At 39.6% G+C, this 22217-nt stretch overlaps 1 protein-coding gene across 1 annotated transcript in view; it reads right to left on the bottom strand.

Moving 5' to 3' along the window:
• DSE (dermatan sulfate epimerase) overlaps positions 1-22217 on the bottom strand; it is a 69137-nt gene that overhangs the window by 21676 nt on the left and 25244 nt on the right. The window contains 1 exon segment of the mRNA XM_047763077.1: positions 19224-19692. Coding sequence (XP_047619033.1) covers positions 19224-19639 — 416 coding nt within the window. The 5' untranslated portion in view covers positions 19640-19692.

The following is a 22217-nucleotide window of genomic DNA, read 5'->3' as shown; positions in this document are numbered from 1 at the left end:
GATAGAGTTTGGCAACATCCAACAAATTTTATAGACATTTTCTATTTTGACCCAGTAATATCACTTATAGCAATCTACCTCAAAGATACATTTCCACAAGCACAAAACAATATATGCATATGGTTATTTATGATGGTGTGATTTGTAATATGATTCTGACATTGCGCAGTATGAACCACGTAAATGTTCAAATATTTAAAACTAAATATCAGTCAGAAATAAATACTGAAATGAAATGCTATGTTTGGAATTTGATTCAATACAAATGAACAAACAGGTCACTATGTTCCAAAAAAAGAGTAAGATAAATCTCTAGAAATTAATCTTAAAATGGAGATGAGTGATTTACCTGAAAGAGAGTTCAAAATAACAGTCAAGGAGACTTCAATACTCCACTTTTAATAATGGATAGATCAACAAGACAGAAAATCAGTAAGGAAACACTGGACTTAAACTACGCATTAGATCAGATGAACCCAACAGACATATACAGAACACTCTATCTAATAGCAGAAGAATACACTTTCTTTTTAAGCTTATATGGAATATTCCTCAGCGCCTATCATATGTTAGGTCACAAAACAAGCCTTAATAAACTTAAGAAGACTGAAATCATCGCAAGCATCTTTTCTAATCACATCAGTATGAAATAAGAAATAAATTACAAGGAAAAAACTGGAAAATTCGCAAATACTTGGAGATTAAAGAAGATGCTCCTAAATAACCAATGTATCAAAAGTTAAAATCAAAAGGGAAATAAAAAAAATCTTGAGACAAATGAAAATGGAAACACAACATACCAAAACATATGGGATGCAGCTAAGTTCACAGCAATAAATACCTACATCAAGAAAGAAGATCTCAAAGCTAACTTTACACCTCAAGGAACTAGAAAAAAAGAGGAACTAACCAAGACCAAAGTCCATAGACGGAAAATACTAAAGACACAATGAAATAAATGAAATAGGTTAAAAAGACAATAGAAAAGATTAATAAAACTAAGAATTGGTTTTTGAAAAGATAAAACAAAATTAGCTTTAGCTAGACTAAAAAAAAAAAAGACTGAATTAAATAAAATTAGAAATGAAAGAGGAGCCATTACAATTGATAACAGAATACTAAGGATATAAGAAATTATTATGAACAATTATAACCAATAAATTAGATAACCTAGAAGAAATAAATTACTAGAAATATACAACCCACCAAAACTAAATCATAAAGAAATAGAAAATCTGAACAGACTAATTACTAGTAAGAAGATTTCATCACTAATAAAAAAATAAATAATGGTCCCTCCAAAGATGTCCACTCCTAAATCCCAGAATCTATGAACATACAATCTTCCATAAGAAAAGAGACTTTGCAAATGTGACTAAACTAAGGACTGTGTGGTAGGGGGCAGGGAGAGATTATCTGGGTGAACTCAATCTAAGCACATGGATCCATAAAAGCAAAGAACCTTTCCTGATTGTGGCCAAAGGGAGATATGACTATTAAGGAAAAATCAGAGAGATGAAATGGTGCTGGCTTTGAAGATGAAGGAAGATAGCCAAGAGCAAAATAATGCATGTGACCTCTAGAAACTAGAAAAAGCCAAGGAAATAAATTCTGACCTAGAACATCCAAAAAGGAATGCAGTCCTACCAACAACTTAATTTTAGCCCATTGAGACCTGTGTGAGACTTGTAACCTATGAAATTCCAAGTCTGTATTGTTTTAAGCCACTAAGTGGTGGTAATTTGTTACAGCAACAACAGAAAATTAACATAAAACTCCACTCTTACACATTATCTAGGACTTAAAGGTTTAAGGAAATCCCAGATAGGAAAGAAGAGGCCCCAAAGAACCAAATGATAAATGTGCTTGAGGGAAATTAATCACAGAGATAGAAGAAATTTTCAAAACAAAAAGGAGCTCTTGAAAATGAAGAACAAGACATGAGGAAGAAAAGATTAACAGAAAGGCTAACAGAAAGTTGAAGAAATCTCAGGAAGGCAGAAAATGAGACAATAAAATAGAAAAGAGGGGAGGAAAGAAAAGAAATGAGAGGACTGGTCCAAGAGGCTCAACATCTGAATAAAAAAAAGAACTGAAAAAGAAAACAAAGAAAAACAAAGGGCAAAAAAATTTCAAATATATCTATAAAATGTCCTAGAACTACAGGGGATGAGTTTCCAGGCTGAAAGGGTCCAATGAGTGCACAGAACATGTATGAAAACAGACACATTCCAAACCAAGACCCACCACCCTGCAATTTCATAACATGAAGAAATGACATGAAGAAAGATCCCAAAAGCTTTAGAGAGAAAAATCAGTTTCGTTCAAACCAGCAAGAGTCAGAATGGGACCAGACATCTCACCAGCACAGGAGAAGCTAGCAGACAATGGAACAATGCCTCCAAAACTCAAGACAATTTCCACACTATAATTCCATACCTAGTCAAGTTACCATTTAAGCACCAGAGTTGAATAAACACACGCATACACCCAAGGTTTCACATTTTACCTCTCATGAATACCTCCTCTGGAAACCAGTGGAGAATTTCTCTACCCAAATTAGGATATATACCAAAGACAACATGAGATTCATAGCTCAGGGGATCCACTACAAGAGAGAAAAAGAGAAAAAGTCAACAGTTATACAGCAGATCTAGACCATATAGCATAGATCTACCATAGACCTAGATCATAGCCAGTTAAAGGCTCTGGTAGTTACCTCTTCAAGAGGATGAACTGTTTAGAATGTCATTAAGAACATCTTGTTTGAATGGATTAAAAGATTTACATAACTGAGTGAGAGTCTGGTTGGTAGCTAATTATTAACATATAGAAAACTAAGCAAATAAAACAAAAAGGCTGTTAACAACCCTAGAGAAAACAAAAAGTTGTATACAAATTAAAAGTAATCATATGAAATGGTTCAGCTGTCAACAGCTTTTGCCCCGTTAAAATCTGCAAACACAATATTCATTCAATTAAAATCACAATATATCTATCTTGGAAGGATGGAGGGACAAGAAGTTTGTATGTGCTGGTGGTGGATGGTATGCGTGAGAGGTGGATGAGTACATACAGCAACAAGTTAAGGGATGCCAAACAACTACCTGAAGCTAGGAGCCTGGAAAGAGAGTTTTCTTCAAAGACTCCAGAAAGAACCAACCCTGCTGATCCTTTGATTTCAGATTTCTAGCTTCCAGGACTGTGAGATAACCAACTTGTTAGTTTTAAGCCACCTTATTTGCGGTATTTGTTATAGCTGCGCTAGCAGCAATACACTAACTTCAAAGACTCTGACTTGCCATCATGGCCATCTGGTATTCACCATCTTCCTGCTGTTGCTGAACATGTGGGCACTCCCATTTATTTCAATGCAATCCTCTAATATTTTGACACTACCATGCATGCAAAAGGGCAAAGAATTACCTGTGATATCAATTTAAAAAGTGAGGGATGGCTGTTCCCATTGTGGCTCAGTGGTAATGAACCCAACAGTTATCCATGAGGATGCTGGTTTGATCCCTGGCATTGCTCAGTGGGTTAAGGATCTGGTGTTGCCGTGAGCTGTGGTGTAGGTGGCAGATGTGGCCCGGATCCCATGTTGCTATGGCTGTGGTTTAGGCCAGCAGCTGCCGCTCTGATTTGACCCCTAGCCTGGGAACTTCCCTATGCCACAGGTGCGGCCCAAATAAGCAAAAAATAAAAATGTTTTAAAGATGTAAAAATTTTAAAAAAGCAAGGGACACTTTAAATTGGCAAAAACCATACTCAAATTGCTAAATCTTGCCACCCTGAGGGTATGAAAATATCAAAACCAAAATGAGGCCAACCTTAAGGTGCTAGGATACACGAAACAATATTTTACTTTCTATTATGGTTTTCTCAGTAAGGTTAATATTTACACAAGATTCCCACTTTTTTAATGCTTTATCAGAATTTTTCTCTTTTACAATATGCTTTTTTCAAGATTTTGCTGAGGTTGCCTTTTTAAAACAGTGAATGAACTGTGGTTGACTTTATTCTGGGTGCCAACTGGAAATAATGGGCTGCAGAATTTATTCCACTCAGCCCTGGAAACCTGAAATACAGACATTAATCACAGACTTGCACTGTTTCCTAATGAAAAAAAGATGCTTCCTAATATATTTTAGGAACAAGGACTCTACACACTAGAATTATGGAATAAAGAGGCCACCTCAAAGAGTTAAGCAGTCCCTGGAGGTATTCAAGAAGAGGGTATTAAAAAGGGACTCTCTGAAGAGGAATCATGTGTTTATCAGAATGTTCAGCTGAGTTTTCAAATTATAAATTGCAAGCTATTAATAGATTGTGGAATGAATATAATGGGTTGTGACCAGTACATTTTTAGTAGAATTTAATGACACGCAATAGAATGGAAAATAGCATAGAGTAAAGTGTGATTTAAAAGCAGGGGCTGATCCCTGCAACTTCGACTTATATATTGATATCTGCAGAGCAAAAGTTATGTGTATATTGGGTTGTGATGTAAACTTTATTTCTTACTGTGGGTCAAGGTCAAGAAAAAGTATGAAAGTTCTGTCTTAAAGGGAAATGTACCACCAAATAGGCAACCCATCAGATGCATCCTGCAGGCCCAGAGGACCCAGGCCCAGAGCCTGCTTCAGCGTGGGAAGCTAGGTTGAGACCTGCCTTTCACAAAGCACTTTCCAGCAGAGGATCTGGAACCAGCCATAAGGGAAACTCCATCATGAGATCATCACGAAAGGACCCAGACCATCAGAGATGATCACAACGTTCAAAGAGGGCAGAAGATGGTGTGTGACAGAGGCAGATGTGAAACATCAAATGGGTCCACACTCTGCATTTGAGGATGAAAAATCACTTATCACTGTGTAGAGAAACAACAAGAAAACATTTCTCATCCCCCAGAACAATTTGTTTAGCTTTGAAGCCATTTATTTTCAAGAGAGATAATGAAATAATGCCTGAACAGCACCCTGTTAATAAATAAACATTGGTTTTATTTCCTGTTCTAGGAACACAGTTTTAAAGTGGAAAAAGTTGGTTTAGGATTTTTCTTTGTGAACCATAAAAATCTGGAGGTTGGGCTATTTGCCATAAAACAATTAATGAAGCAAGTGAATTTAGATTAAAGTACAAGCCAAACTTGTAAGCTATTTTCAACATGCCATGGGCATGAAACACTTCCCCAAGTATGAGATGTAGAATTGTCTGTTGTACTGAAAATACAAGTTGACCCCCACCCCAAAGGGTGAATGCAAATCACATCTTCTTTAACCAAGTGACAGGCTATGCCAGAAAAGCGAAGAGCAAAAGAGTCAAACTGGCTTTAATAATACTTTAAAATCTTTCCCACGTCAACAGGTTCTCCAAAGAAAGTAAAATGGTAAACTCCACATGGTTTTTCAAAATTATAGCCAAAAGTTTAGGACAGGAAGATAATAAAGTTAATATAAAATTTTAGCAGTATGTGTGGATTTATTCTTATCTTTTTTTCCTTAGATTTTTTTCCCCTTAGAATAGTGAATTTCCTATAAATGAATCACAGAAATGAACTCAAAATTGCTCATTTGTTAAAAGTTCAAAATTGGCCATCCACATCTCATCAAGACTCTTTTTTTTTCCCCCCTTAAACTTCAGAAGAAACAGCATAATTCACTCAAGCTGATGCTTTCCTCTAGGAGCACTGCTTGCATGTCTCCTTCTGGCTTCACATCCAGAAAGTGATTTGAGGACACCCAAGTGGCTGTGATGTCCTATGAGCACTTTCTCTTTTCTTCTCATTCTCCTTGCTGTTATTCATTCATTTATTAGGGTAAGCCTACTTTAATTAAATCTGATCTTCTTTGAACTTCCCTTCTACATTTTCTTAACATCAACAGAAACTATGTTGTCATACTTGAAAGCAGATTTTATTTTATTTAATTTTTTAGCTCTTTTTTTCTATTATAGTTGATTTACTTGAAAACATATTTTATATTGGGTAAATCTTTTTTTTTTTTTCTATGACAACATTTTTTTAAGTTACAGTTCACTTCCGGCAAACAGGAGGTAGCTAAAAATACTGCTTGAGACATGCAACCTCAACGTCGCCTTTTGAGTCCACAGGCACTTTAAAAACGCTGTAGATCCCAAACCAAACTCTTTAGTAGCATTCCCCCACAGTTCCATGAGTTATGAATCGCACTGAAAGACCCCACCATCCTCTCCATAAAGACAGTTCTTTGTCCCTTGATCCTCAAATATAACTGTCAAGTCTTATACATGCTAATTCTCAAATCTTTCTGGAAACCCATCATTTGTTTTTTCCATTCTCAGAGCCCCTCTTCCAGGCTCTCATCTGGATAAACACAAGAAGCCTAACTGGTCCTCCTGGTTTGACCTCTGCAATCTACTCTCCACATGTGATCAGAGAGTCTTCCTAAAACACAAACCAGCCGCCGTTGTGCGTCTCCTGATGAGAAGACAGCCACCACCTCAGCTTAGGTCAAAGTGATCAAAACCGTGTTGGAAGAGAAACCTGGGCACCCTGCTGTCAGTGTACAGGAAATATCAAAGGTGGGGGGCCTCGCTGGGCTGCATCTTGAGCCTGCAGTCAACACCATCTAGACTGCAGGAATCTGAGCAGGTCAAAGGGCCCAGGTTCCTTCACAGATAAGTTGTAACAAAAATAAAGAATGGAAGAGAAACTTTGGATTAAAAAAAAAAAAAAAAGACTTGAAAGACATTTAAAAAAATGGGCAAGACTAAACTTGCATCTAGGGATTTAGGGATGCACACTTGCATGAACTATAAAGAAACACAAGGGCGTGATTGATGACTCTGGGTAGTTTTTGTGGGGACAGAGGGAGCTGTTATTGGGAGTGGGCCCCCGAGGGGCTTTCCAGGTGGCTGGCAAAGTTCTATTTCTGGAGCTGTGCTGTGGTTACCAGGGCGTTTCCATTAAAATACTTTACCAAATCACACATTTGTTCATAGGGAGTCTTACTTATATTTAACAATTAAGTTCACACACACATCTGATGACATTGTTGCCTTGTTAAAATCCTTCAACGGCCCCATCATTCTTGCAAAGAAAAGTCCAAGCTCCTTCACATGGTGGACAAGGCTCTCTACTCAAAGCCTCAATGCTTGCTTGTATTCTCCCTATTAAACTTTCAGTTCCTCAAAAGCACTCTGCTTCCTTATGTCATGGCCCCTGAACATCAGTTACTTCTGCTTGGAACAATCAAACATGCTCTCTTTCTCCTTCACCTGGCTGATTCCTATTTGTCCTTCAGGCCCCAGGAGGAAAAAGCCTTCCCAACTCTCCAATGTTGGCTGAGGTACCTCTCTGTCATCCCATCACAGGCTGTACTTTCTCAATCTCAGCACTGATCATCTGCATTAGTATTGTCTATGAGTCCATACTTTCCAGAGATGAACAACTCTAGGCAAGATGTATAACTTGCCCTTCAAATTTTTATATCCCAATACCTAGCACAATGCCTAGAACAGAATAAGCACACAATACACTTATACAAAACTGAATATGTGCACACACTTATTTACAGATGAAAATGGCCTTTATTGGCATCAATGTACAAGAACACAAAATAAAAGCAAATAAAGATAAAAATCATAACACCTTATGCCAGTTACTGTCTCATTAATTCACTTAATACTCTAAACACTATGAGGTCAGTATTATATTTATCACCAATTTACAGTTGCAGAGACCAAGCCATCAAGAAGCCAAGTAACAAGTTCCAGGTCACATGGCTCATAAATGGGATTAGAAAACTGGCACTCTGGCTCCACAGTCCTTGATCTTAATTCCAGTAAAAGTATCACCTCCCACCACTCATGTCACTACTATTCATTTCAAATATAGAAGCAGGTGGCTTTAAAATGAATAAAAACCAAATTCAATGGGGGTTAGCTGACAGGGAGCACCCATGAATACTGCATACAAGTTAAGATGATGGACACTGAAATTCAAGAGATTGGGGAGGACGAATACCAGGTGCAGGAGGAACAGGTGATCTATGTATGGAGACTATGGTGAACTATGCATGGAGATGTCAAAATCTGAATATCTCCTGCCAGGGTCCAAGTGGGTCAAAGGTGCAACACCTCTATGATGACAGGTTGACAACAGGTACGTCTTCAGAGTGAAAGCAAAGCCAGACAAATATGAACAACCCATAGCACACAAGGCACCAAATAAAATTCAAAGTTGTACACCGATTTGGGACTTCTGCTCTTGGTAAGCTTAGACCACCAATCTAAACAGGATCATTCACTCATTCAACATAATTCATTGGTGTCTTGGTGGGCAGTCCACCATGGTGGCTCTCAGGACACAAAGGCACAACATGATAATGGTGCTACTTTCTCTCCATCAGCTTCTGTGCCAGTGGAGGAGGCAAACAGATGATAGAATTCGCAGAATTAGAGAACAGGCAAAACATCCTGTAAAAGCTTTGCATGGATTCCTTGGCACACTGGAGCCACACTGGCCGGGGGGGGGTAGAAGTTGGAATCTATGAGGTTTCTACAAAGAAGTTTTTCTGGGCTGAATCGTGAAGGCATATACATTCTTGATCTGAGAGCCATGTAAGTAACCACGTTACTACTGCAGACCAACCAGTCACATGAAAAATAATACCTGTGAGAATTGAGAGAGATAAGTGGCTAGAGAAAATGGTACGGAGGAAGGAGAAGTTAAACAGTTAAATGGGATCCTGAAGTCTGGGTAGGGTTGGAGGGAAGGAAGGATGGAAAAGGGCAGATGAGCCTGAGGCAGAAAGCTCAGCTTAGGGCTGGTCTGTAAACTTCTTAGCATCCAGACTCAGGGCAGAGTTGAAAATGCCAGTACACATGGACCATGTGGACCACTGGAAATGGACATCAATGTCTACAGGGGCAAAGCTTAAAACACTCCAATCACAGTACTCTAGGAAATAAAAACGCTTCAAGAATCCATAAGCTCTGGATGGGGGCTGAGGCTGCCTTTTCTTTTTTGGCCTTTCCTGGCCAAACCAGTGCCACAGCTGTGACCAGAACCACAGCAGTGATAGTACCAGATCCTCAACTTGCTAAGCCACCAAGGAACTCCTGACCTTTTTCTCTTTTTTAAAAAACCACTTCTTCTTCCTGAAGGGCTCACCCACATGCAACAATGACACCACCATCAATGGCAAAATGCATTCATGGAGTAGTAAGAGTGAAGCACTGAATAAAAGGGAAGGAGGCGAAAAACAGCTGGAGGTAAGTAAGGAGTAACTGCCACAGAACAGAGAAAGTGGAAGGTGATGAGTGCATAAAAATTAACAGGTGTGGCCAGGAGGACCTAAAAATTATACTAATAAATATATGCCAAGATATTTTCCAAGGGGATCTATGAGCTCTTGTAATGATAATCAGGCCGTGGGCTTTGAAATTCATCTGTCTACATAGTTGGTGACATCAACAAAGTGAGACAGACAAAGTGGAGAGAAGAAAAGTCACATAAAACAGTGAACTCTCTTCTCTCCTCTATATTCCCTCTATCACCTAGGCATCACTGTGCAGCCACTTGCCCAAAATAAAAACCAAGACCTGTGCTTTATACCTCCCTTTCCTTCACTATTTAAATTTTAGAACATGGGAGACTCGTTAAAAGGGCAGGTTCTTTGGCCTACCCCGAATGATTGTGATTCACTGAGTCTGGGCCAGGCCCAAGAATCTGTCTTTTTAAGAATATCCATGAGTCTGGTGAAAGAATCATACTTTGAAATACAGTGTCCCATATCCAATCAATCTCTGTGGCGATTCTGTCCTAAGTATCTCTTCATCCCTTCTTCCTCCCACTCTCACTGGCTTAACTGTGGTCTTCATTTCCTCCCTAGACTAATATCATAAGCTTCCACCTAGCTCCACAGCTGATTCCTCTCCTCCAAGGCATCCACACACAAAGCTTCTAAACCACAGGCTTATGTGGGATAAACAATGATCTGGCCCTTGACTATGGCTCCTCCTGCTATCCTTAGCCCACATGTTGACACTGGAGGGAAAAAAAAAAAAAAGGAATGATTGTTGAGAGACTGCGTTAAATATGGCTAAAATATGTTCCCTTGACGGATGCGGCAGAAGGAGATGAAATAGAAAGCTATTCTGAAGATAACTAAGGTAAAAAGAACTACCCAGCTTTACAAGAGACTCCACGGACATGCTCATGTCATTTCTGTTCTCCAGGAGTTATAAATATCTATCTATATAGCATCAGGAAGAACTTAACGCCAGCAAGCCCTGACATCTTAAGTGGTATTAGAACTGAATACGTATTTCACTTAATAGATAAAAGCCACCTTTAAAAAAACAATGGTAAAACTGGGAGATCCCATTGTGGTGCAGGAGAAACCAATCCGACTAATACCCATGAGACTGTGGGTTTGATCCTTGGCCTCGCTTATGGGCTAAGGATCGCCTGAGCTGTGGTGTAGGTCGCAGATAAGGCTTGGATCCTGCATTGCTGTGCCTGTGGCCTAGGATGGCAGCTACATCTCTGACTGGACCCCTAGCCTGGGAACCTCCATATGCCATGGGTGCGGCCCTAAAAAGCAAAAAAAAAAAAAAAGATAAAGCCCTTTACAGCATAGGGAACTATATCCAATCTCTTGGGACAGAACATGATGGAAGATAGTATGAGAAAAAGAATGAATGTATATGTATGACTGGGTTACTATGCTGTAGAAATTGGCATAACACTATAAATCAACTAGACTTTAAGAAAAATAATAATAGGAGTTCCCGTCGTGGCGCAGTGGTTAACGAATCAGACTAGGAACCATGAGGTTGCGGGTTCGGTCCCTGACCTTGCTCAGTGGGTTAACGATCCGGCTTTGCCGTGAGCTGTGGTGTAACTTGCAGACGCGGCTCGGATCCCACGTTGCTGTGGCTCTGGCGTAGGCCGGTGGCTACAGCTCCGATTCGACCCCTAGCCTGGGAACCTCCATAGGCCGCGGGAGCGGCCCAAGAAATAGCAACAACAACAACAACCACAACAACAAAAAAGACAAAAAGACAAAGAAAAATAATAATAAAGCATTACTGAAATAGATATAGACATATATGCAGCACTTGCAACGAAGATTTTCTCTCAGGATAGAGGACAAGGAATGCACAAAATTTAAACAATGTGTCTGGCAAGTTTTTAATGTTAGAAAAAAATATAAGAGCCAGATTGTAAAGACTGTGTGGAACTCACCATATTTGTATCTTTGTGCACATGGGGCGAGGGACACAGACTTAGAACCCCATCAGAAACTGGATGAGGATTCCTCTGGCCTTATGCACAGCTCTTTCAGATGACTCTGAAATCCCATGTTGAAGTTTTTATTAAAAAGGCAATAAATGACACTCAAAGGCTGAGAGGCAGGCAATAGCATTACTCAACACAGAGACAGTTGAGAGTTGTACCAATACTGAATGTCAGAATCACAAAAAGATCCCACAAAAAAAACAAAAACAAAAAAAAACTTTGGATTTCTTTTCAATTAGTGGTGTCTTGCAAATTTGTTGACAGAAAGAAGCATTACTAAAAGTTTCCTCACCCACACTTGAAGTAGATGGAGAACAGTTTGCTGGTTGTGTATGAAAACCCACTGAGATGCTGAGCTAACTCGCACAATCTGACTTGGCCTCTCCCAAAGCACCTGTTGCTTCCTGTCTTGGGTCACCTGACACCAATCCTTCCCCTATATCTTCATCTGGAAGGATGCTGGCAACAACCTGCCTCTTAAGTGGCGTTCAAGAAGGGAATTCCCTTCGGCTAGGTTCCTAAAACATGTGTTTCTGTTCATTTCAAAGAATCTGATCCTCCCCCCAAAGCCTTGCTGTCATCAGTTTGAGCCTTCTGTTTCCCAGGATCTGCAGCACAGTAAAAGCAGTCACTTTCTTTAGATCACAGGATGAAAGGAACAGAGAGAAAAAAAAGGCAGAAAAGGGAGGCAGAAAGGCAGAAGCAAGGGAAAGCATGAAAGAAAAAGCCAGGGGAATTGGGGACTGGATTTTCTGAGAGGCAGCATTTGTTTCACAAGTCCACTGGGTTTGTTTCCTTGAATCCAATGGATTCCAGGTGTGCTCCAGGCTACACCTCCCGTTCTTTTCTACTGTAAGGTCAGGAGAGGAAAACCTGATCTTTTTACTCATGGTGCTATGGCTCCACATGTTGGGGCCCAGCTACATCCTCCCCCTCTTTGATTCCTAGCCTTAATGTGCAATTTAGAGAAGTAAAAAGCCTGTGAAACAGCTGTAGGAAACCGCATTTGGAGCCCAGCAGGCTATGCTGAGAAAGACAGGCACGCTCTTCATTTCGGAATACACAGGACTGAAACTGATTGGTGCATTTTGCTATGCCAGGGGCTTTTCTTTCTCCTTTCTTTCCTCTTTATTATTTTGTTCATATTTTATTTTGCAAATACACCCTCAGATCTCACTCTTCGGAAGTTTGCAATCCACAGGCAAGGATTTAATACACAGTCTGGTGCAAATAAAATTACCATTACTTCCCTGTCCAAAAGTTCAACTTTCTTTGTTTCTCTTACCAGTTCTGAATTCCTGCAGCTGATTGGCACCAAGGCAAGAGTGAAGTAATTTCTTTCCTTGGTGATTTATTTTCTGATAATAAGTACGCAAAAATATGATAAAGAAAGGGGGGAAAGAATGATACAAAATAAACGCTTCTCAAAAACACAACTCCAGAGTGAGAGTGGGTAAAATGGAATACTGTGTATGAAGAAACTTGAATGAAAATGAACATTTTAGTAAAACTATGTGTAGACATAGTGCTAAGGGCTTTACATCCATCATCTCATTTAATCCTGGAACAAAATGGCTTGTGGGGAAGAATCATCCTCAATGTACAAATGAAGAAACTGAGGTTCACAGAGGTTTTAAAAAAAACCTGCCAAAGGACATAAGGCTAATAAAACAGAAGAATTAAGATGCAAGTGCAGCTCTTATCCAAGAACCAGTATGTTGGGCCCCTTCCCCAGGCTTTACAATGTTTAGAAGCAAGCCTGGAAAAGCCCCATTGCCCAGAAATGTATACGGGCTAATCACATGCTGTCAATACATCTTGAACAGCAAACTCTGTCACTATCCTATCTTAAGCCTCTGCTCAATGTATTCACCTCTCCATAGTAAATGAAGTATGGTCCTCTTACTTGTACCGTTCTTAAGTGGTTCAAGGCCAGTAGTGTTTTCTAGTAATAACTTCAGTGAGTTTTTTTATTTGCTTTGTTTTTTAGCTATAGAAGATCACTATAAGGTCTGGCAGAGCAGTGGAGCATTAAGTTCACCACCACCCATCTATCATGAGCTCACTGAGATACACAATGATCACAGAGGCTGCCAGAGAGAAATAATTTCATTTCTCTACATATGCAAAATTCTATTGAAGGACTAGGCTAGACTAGGAGAAAGAAAGTGGCCTGGGGCAAAACCATATGCCCACCCTGGTTGTAGAGAACTTCACTTTGGAGAGCCTCCATCTAGGGATGCTAAAGGGCTCAGCATTCATTCCCTGGGCAGAAATCTACCTGACACCGTGCTAAGTGGTGGAGGGTACATGCATGAGCAAAACAGCCCTGGTCCTACCCTCAGTCTAGTCTGGAATAAAAAAACCCCAGGAGAAATTTCTTTCCGATCATTAAGATAAGAATAGTACTCCTACAGAGTAAAGGATCTGTTTTTAGGAGTTCCCTCTACTTGATTAATCTAAAAATGTCTTTGCCGGAGTTCCCAGCGTGGCTCAGTGGTTAATGAATCTGACTAGGAACCATGAGGTTCAATCCCTGGCCTTGCTCAGTGGGTTAAGGATCCGGCATTGCCGTGAGCTGGGATGCAGGTCGCAGACGTGGCTCGGATCCCACGTTGCTGTGACTGTGGCGTAGGCCATCAGCTACGGCTCTGATTAGACCCCTAGCCTGGGAACCGCCATGTGCCACAGGAGCTGCCCTAGAAAAAGGAAAAAGACCAAAAAAAAAAAAAAATCTGTTTTTAATCCCATGGACACTCTCTATACTTCAAAACAAACAAACAGCCTACTTTCATTGCTGTTACAAACAAAACAAAACAACCCTCAGGAGTTCCTTTTGTGACTCAGTAGGTTAAGAATCCCACTAGTATCCATGAGGAAGAGGGTTCGATCCCTGGCCTCACTCAATGGGTTAAGGATCTGGCGTTGCCATGAACTGTGGCATAGGTAGCAGATGCAGCTTAAATTTGGCATTGCTGTGGCTGTGGTGTAGGCCAGCAGCTGCAACTCCGAATCAGCCCCTAGCCTGGGAACTTGCATATGCCACAGATGCAGCCCTAAAAAGAAAGGAAAAAAAAAAAAAGAAACTTCAGGGCCCCTATGTGGCCCACTTATGGGATGTAAGATGTATATCAGCAACTGTTTCAGTGCTAGTCCAGCTGATGTCCCTAACCTTTTTCTTTTTCTTTCCTACTTTCTTTCTCAGCTACTCATTTGAATACTGCATGTTGTTTTCTTAATCTTTTGGGAGAAAGGTATATTAGACAAAAGGTATAAATAAGTAGATAAAATATATAAACAAATGAAAATTTTAGGACAGTAGAGCAATGTGAAGTTGACTCCAAAAACTCCAAAGATTGGCTTTTTGGAAATCTTTTTTAAATCTCTACTAAGAACTATTTTTATTATTTTCCTACCTTAAAGCTAATCTCCTGGAGGGGAAAAAAAAAAGTGCTGGAGAATTTTTAGTTATTTGGAATCCAATAGAGTTCTTAACTATGTAAGGACTTAATGCAGAAAACAACCATTTATAAACGAGAATACCCTCATGTGCCAACTGACATACAGAGAACTTGCTCTAATGACTAGGTGATAGGGTATTTAAAAATGAATTTAAGTATAATAAAATGCATTTTCTATTGTTACCTGCTCCAGACTTATGAACTCAGCTCATTAAACTTTCTCCAATGTATAAATTAGTTCTAATAAAGCTTCTACATGACAGAGAGCCAACTATAACCTTTCATTGAGAAGATGAGATATAGAGTGGAAAAAAAGACATAATTGGTGATGCTGAAAATAATTTGCCATTTTATTTATTATTTTTATTATTACTATTATTTTATTTTTTTTGCTTTTCTTTCTTTTCCTTTCCTGTGGCATGTGGAAGTTCCCAGGCTAGGGGTCGAATCAGAGCTACAGCTGCTGGCCTATGCCACAGCCACAGCAACTCGGGATCCAAGCTGTGTCTGTGACTTACACTACAGCTCACAGCAATGCCGGATCCTTAACTCACTAAGCAAGGCCAGGGATCGAATCTGCATCCTCATGGATGCTAGTCAGATTCATTAACTGCTCACTGAGCCAGGAAGGGAACTCCTGAAATTTTATATATAGGTTAAAATAATATCCTTTTAAATTACTCTGTTATTTTTACTGTAATATGACATTAACAGAAGGTGGAAGAACAAAGAAGAGAGAGAGCTTCTGAGAGAGAATGTGGGCATCACTGCAAAAGGAGATATGGTATATTGATATGTCTCATGTTTCTATGGTACCCAATCGTCTGGGTACTTGTTGACACATAGTGTTATAATGTTAAAAGAGGAAAGTTTTTCATGTTACTCTTTTTTAATCACCACCATCATCATTATCAAGCTATGAGATTCCTTTCTACTTCGTGGTACATTATATCAGATGAATACCATAAGATCAGTAAATAATTACCTAATATTCACCATTTAATTTTTCCAACAGCCCTAGATTCTTAAATAAGTGACTCTATAGATGTGACCTTTTAGCTCTTTATTTACAAAATACTCAAATGAAATGAACCACATTAATAAATCTGTATGCATGTGTATCTCAGATGTATTTCTTTTTAATATCAGACAAAAGACATATCCTTGTTACTCTCCCCTAAGCCATCTTGATTGCTGTTACCACCAGATTCTTATATGCTAAGAAAAAGGGCCCAGGGGAGCATCGCTGAGAGTTTTAATGGAAACAAGCCAAAAGGAACATGTTATGAGTTAAACAGATGTTCTAGTTTGAGAGGAATTTGAACAAAGATAAGTAAAATCTCCAAATAAATCCCAAACAAATACTATTTCCTTAGAGCCTACATACACCAAATTATAAACTAAACAGTGTCTAAGTACTAAGCAAATATCAACAAGAATGATTATCAATATTGTCATTATTCTTATTTCCTGAAGGTTTACTGTGTGACAGGAATTGTGCTAAATATTTTACACTATCTCATGTAATCCTCAAAATTTTAAGTAAGTTAACAATAAAAACTAATGAACATCCTATTAAGTGATCCTTATACTTAATTCTGAGCAGAGGATATAGTCCCATCTTAGGTTTCAAATACCCAGTGTTAGCAGTCTTTACCCTAGGTGCAAATTTTAAATTTACTAGGCAATCTTTTCATCACTGAATCCCTAGGACCTAGCATAGTGCATGACACATAACACATGCTCAGTAAATTGTTTGTTAATTGAATAAGTAAATGAATTTAGTCACTGGTTTTCAAAAGAGTAGAAAGGAGCCTCACAAAATATGACAAATGCATTGAGGCTGATGAAGCCATTTTTAAAATTTCACAATAGTAATTGTTGATCTCTTTTACACATAACAGTAAGTCTTTTATTTTGCCCTGAAACCAAACATATGTAAACTATATCCTAAGACAATGACAATACCCACAGTACATTTTTCTGGGCATAGTAGGGACATATACATGACATAATTGATTTAAATAGGGATGGTTGAACTATGAAAACATTTAGCAGTGTTTCAAATTGTCAAAAAGTGATTTGATTATGTCCAACTACAATTTAATAAAAATTTCAGAGTCTAGGAGCTGGGTGTGGTAGCTCTTAAAAAGTTAAAACTTCCATAAAATCATTTAAAAGTACAACCTGGTAACAGTACTTGCCAAGACAAAACGTTTCAGTAGCCCAACTTTTTATGCTAGGATCACTTCTGGAACAAGAAACCAGGTCAAGGTAAATTCTCAATTTCTGACCTTCAGCTTCAAAGAGGTCAAGAGAAAGAAGTCAACTATTCAGCTCTATTAAATCACAGACTAACTTCTGGGTTACTGGATAGTGGCAGAGTTTATCAATCCTGCCATGAATAAAGTACTAGTCCTCTAGTAAATTTCTACACACCTCCAATAACCAGTATTTCTGAACTTGTAGAAACTATGAAAATAATCATTTTATTTATTTTCCTTCTTTTATCATAGGGGTCTAATCCTCGCTAGTGACAGCATTCATTCAAGTTGGTATTTATATGCCTGGATTTTTTTTTTCTTTCTTTCTTTCTTTTTTTTGTCTTCTTGCCTTTTCTAGGGCCACACCCGCAGCATATGGAGGTTCCCAGGCTAGGGGTCCAATACAAGCTGTAGCCACCGGCCTACGCCACAGCCACAGCAATTCCAGATCCTTAACCCACTGAGCAAGGCCAGGGATTGAATCTGCATCCTCATGGATGCTAGTCAGACTCGTTAACCACTGAGCCACAATGGGAACTCCTTCATCAGTATCTTAATCTGTCAAATTTTACTTATCTACCTAAAACAAAACAAAACAAAACTTTAAAAATACCCTTATAGACACATTTGATAATGGAAACCTACAGTTCAGATATTCAATTTTCATACTTCTTTTATTTCTTGATGTAGAATTTTGGTGTACTATTTCTTTCAGGAATAGCATGAGGTGAGTCAAGAACAGAATCTATGGCAAACCTGGCTCAGCTTTGCAACAAACCAAATGAAATGGTTTTCAACCTTTTCAATCTAAATTATTATAAGCTTCAAAATGATTATACATATCTAATGATAACCCCTAAAAAAATAAGCTCTGATATGGATTTAAGGCCAACTCTTCCATAATTTTTTAAATTAAGAAATTCCAGAAAATCCTTCAAACCCCATAAGCAAACATTCTTTACCATACTGGCAGAAACTGGAAAAGAATTAAATTTATTTACCATATTGGCAGAATTCAAGACGCTTGCAAACTACACTCCTATATCATATATGTGAGATGTAATTCATCACAAAATGAGATGCATTCTCTGATTTTTCTAAGCCTTTAAAAATGAACTCTCAAATTTCCTGCTATGGCACAGCAGGTTAAGAATCCAGCATTGTCTCTGCAACAACTCAGTTTTGATCCCTGGCCCAGAACAGTAGGTTAAGGATCTGGCACTGTCACAACTGTGGTGTAGGTTGCAGCTGCAGCTAGGATTCAGTCTCTGGCCGGAGAATTTCCATATGTCACGGGTACAGCCAAAAAAAAAAAAAAAAAAGAGCTCTCTCCAACTCCATGACAAGTATCAGCTCATGGAATTTTAAGAGGATATTCCAAATATCCTTACAATTTTTTTAGTGTAACTGGACCATGAATGTGTATTAAAACATAGATTTAATAAGAATACCCACAGAATTCCTAGTTTAGTTAATCCATCCTATAACTTTCAGAAACAGGTAGAGACAATAATTATAAACAAGTAAATAAATTTAGCTAATTAAGAAGGGGCAGGAAGTTCGTGCTCAAATCTTGAAACTTCTGAAAGGAAATTATGACATAATTAGAATTCCTCACATAATTATACTACTTGATGTTGGTTGTCCTACAGGTTTGGGCAATTTGTTGGTTATTGGATAAGATCTTAAACAAGATAAACGTCATTCGCCAGTTAATCCTATCCATTTACTTTTAGTTCCTAACTGTCCAAAAATGCCGATAAATTTTAATTGGTTGAGATCTCTTGATGGCAAAAGGTTTTACCTACTTGAGGCTCAAAATGAACCTAAGGCCAGATGGTGGTAATACCTGTCTGAGGTCACTTGGTGGTTAAACAAGGAAGGAATAAATCTTAACAATCAAGATGATGCTATTTACTCAGTAGAGCAAATTATTTTTCCTTTGGTTAGGTTATGTCTAAATATTTTCCTCCTAACTTTAAACATGGAAGTTACTAGGTCTTTTGCAACCAGGGACCATTCATAAGCCACTGACCACAAGGCCACTAACAGTTAGTAACCCCTCTCCTTTCATTCTCTCTCTCTCATACACACACACACCCAGACACACACACGATGGGAAAATCTGGCCTCTGAGGTTTCATCTGACTATGCATTCATTTCTCGCCAGGGCAGAGTTAATGCAGTAAGAAGAAAAAGACAAAAATCTACCAACTAGGCTGCGCTGCCATCCTCTCCATGTAGTCTTTGGCCATATCACGCGCTTCAATGTTGTCAGGATACAGCACGCAGAACATTGCCAAGGCCCCCAGGTTGTTGCCGTAAATCTCATTCCAGCGGGCGCTGTACTCTTTGGGATCCCAGGGAGGGAGGTACTCCAGGGGGCTGGACAGCATGGTGCGCACGGCCTCAGTGAGGCGCTCGGCAATGTGCTCGTGTGAACTGGCGGCCCTGAGCTGCAGCTCGGCCACCTCCGCCCTGGAGAAGAAGAGCATGGGGTGGCTGTCATAGTTGGCGTTGGTGAAGGGGATCATGACTTCCGGGTTCTCGTCGGTGACGTAGGCGGATGCTAGGCAAAACAAATATATGAAAAACACACTGGGAGCCCCCCGTGTGTGAGTCCTCATCGTGGCATCAGATCTCTCAATCTCCAAGGCAGCCAAACCATCTTCGAAAGATCCTATAGGAGGGAAAAGAGAAGCCTGTGTCAACCAGGGGACCGTGGTGAAGGAGGAACCTTATGGCAGGTAGCGACCTGGCTTAGAAGGAAAACCGACCTGGCTTACTATGAAAATTAAGCCTACGAGTGGAGAGCTTTCAGAAATAAAACAAAATTTTGAACTTGGACGAAACTTACTCAAACCTAACCGTTTCATTAATTAATTACACATGCTACCTCGGACACATATTCATTGTGGAAAACAGAACTCTGAACTTGGGAACAACAGTATTCTTAGCTCATGTAGGGAAGAAAAACTCTCCTGGCATTCTTCTCACATTTTTCTCACATAAAAATTTTCAATTTTATGGTATTTTTGGATGTTAACATGAAAACCACAATAACCAAAAGCTGGTGTTGAAATGTCGTCTGGGAATCGGAATGAATGCTAGGAAAAAAATAATGAAAATCTGGAGTTACTGTGGTGGCTCAGCAGAAACAAAGACGACTAGTATCCATGAGGATATGCGTTCGATCCCTGGCCTCACTCAGTGGGTTAAGGATCCGGCATTGCCCTGAGCTGTGGTTTAGGTTGCAGACACAGCTCGGATCCCGTGCGGCTGTGACTGTGGTGTAGGCCAGTGGCTACAGCTCCAATTGGACCCTTGGCCTGGGAACTTCCATGGGCTGGTGAGGTCCTAAAAGGCAAAAAAGAAAATCTTCTTTCTTAATACAGCTTCCTTCACTCTCAATTCTCCCTTCTCTCTAACACCCTCCATTCTGAACCAGGGATTAGGATCAAGGCATCTATAAGAATGGGAGCAGACAAAATATTGGGGAAGGCTAAATATCCTGTGTCAGCAGAAGGTGGGGAGGATGAAGACAAAAGCAGGGTGAACATCTGCTAAGCCCATGTGTCCTCTGGACTGTCATCTGCAGGCATTCCGGGCAAGATCAGACACAGGACTGCTGGGACTAGAGACTGACATGCCTTCATTCAGAAAATAAAATCCAGAATTAAAAGGCTGAAAGAACACGTGTGCATTTTCCCCTTATGATCTGATACTACTGTCTGTTTTTTCATTTTGCATGTGGGATTCTGGTGTCATTCAGTAAGTGAGACATTTAAACCAAGCTCACATATTTCCTTAACTACTTAACTTTCTTGAAAATCTTTCTTTTCAGTGGCAGCTCTGCTCACAAGTTAAAAGAATGTCTTTTAAATGTAGGAACATTTAAAAAAAAAAAAAGAAAGAAAGAAAAAAAAAAACCTCAGCCTCGTCTGTGTCCCACATCTGGGATAAAGCAGGCATAAAATCCCCCAGAGGAAAGTTAGGCAATTCTTAAAATTCTTTAGAGGGGAAAGGTTATAGAAAGCAGACCAGAAAAAGACAGTTTTATGTAAATAATGAACAGTAGTTTTCAATTATTAAAGGGAGAAACTGATGGCGAAAAATCAACCTCCCCAGCTGAATGCAAACTCTTTTTCCAAGGAAAATCTGCCTCATCACATTCAGAAGAATGAAAACTAAGGATTTAACACAAATTGAAGAACAATCCACATTCTCAATTTGGTGTATGTCCAAGAGAAAGGCAAGATAGTGTCACTTGCATATGCGGCCACAAACTGTACTATTATTTATATTTCTGAACGTGCTTTAGCTTTAGACTATATAAAACTCGGTGGCAGTGATTTTGTGAAGCATTTTAGATTTCCTTCAAGAGCAGAACTTGTGGGGAATAAAAAAATTAATACAGCCATGCTCAATAAAATATATAAAATAGAAATAACACTTGGACTCTACCCATATTATGTCTAGCACCCAAATCTTCCAGGCAGTTGGCTGGACCCTTCAAGGTCAGAGACCCAGCCAAAAGCAATAGTCTTCTGTGGTTATGTCTGAAGAGGGGTGCGGTCTCTGGCAACAGAGACATGGCTGGGTCTGAAGTAATGCACAGGCCCCACCACCCCAACCCCAGGGTTTATTTTTTGCTCTTTTCAGAGAACACGTATGCCAATTTTTTTTTAAGCCTGCATCTATTAAATCCCCCAAGGCCTAAGACTGGATTTGGCCATCAGTGTAATTGGCACTGTGGAGGTTTTAGACACCCAGGGTGAGGGTGGCTTGGAAGTTTCTCCTTTAATTGACTCCTGTATGCCTAGAGTTGAAGATTTTCTCTCAACTGCTGGTCTTTGAACGTGTTGCTCAAGTTCTAGGTGGTTGGCAGTGGCCTGGATTATGGAGGGATGGCTTAGATGCCACGTGGAGACCAGACTCTCCATCTCAGCATCTGAACACACACTCCCTAAAAGGGGCCAAGGCTGCCTGGTTTTATGATCTGTCTCCTGCCTTATGCATACACCACCCTCCTACCCAGGTCTGGAGTCCCTGAGATGGTCAGGGCTGCTCCAGAGCGACCCTCATAATGCAGGACTGCCTCATACTGTGATCGCAGCCACTTCTGCCACCTGGCTCCCAGTTACACGGGACCTGCCTGAGTCTACTGAAACAAGAAGGCTTGCTCCTGAAGCACAGACCTCATTA

The sequence above is a fragment of the Phacochoerus africanus genome, chromosome 2 (genome assembly GCF_016906955.1).
Source record: "Phacochoerus africanus isolate WHEZ1 chromosome 2, ROS_Pafr_v1, whole genome shotgun sequence".
In the NCBI taxonomy this organism is placed as follows: domain Eukaryota; kingdom Metazoa; phylum Chordata; class Mammalia; order Artiodactyla; family Suidae; genus Phacochoerus; species Phacochoerus africanus.
This window is presented reverse-complemented; position numbering and strand designations above follow the sequence as displayed.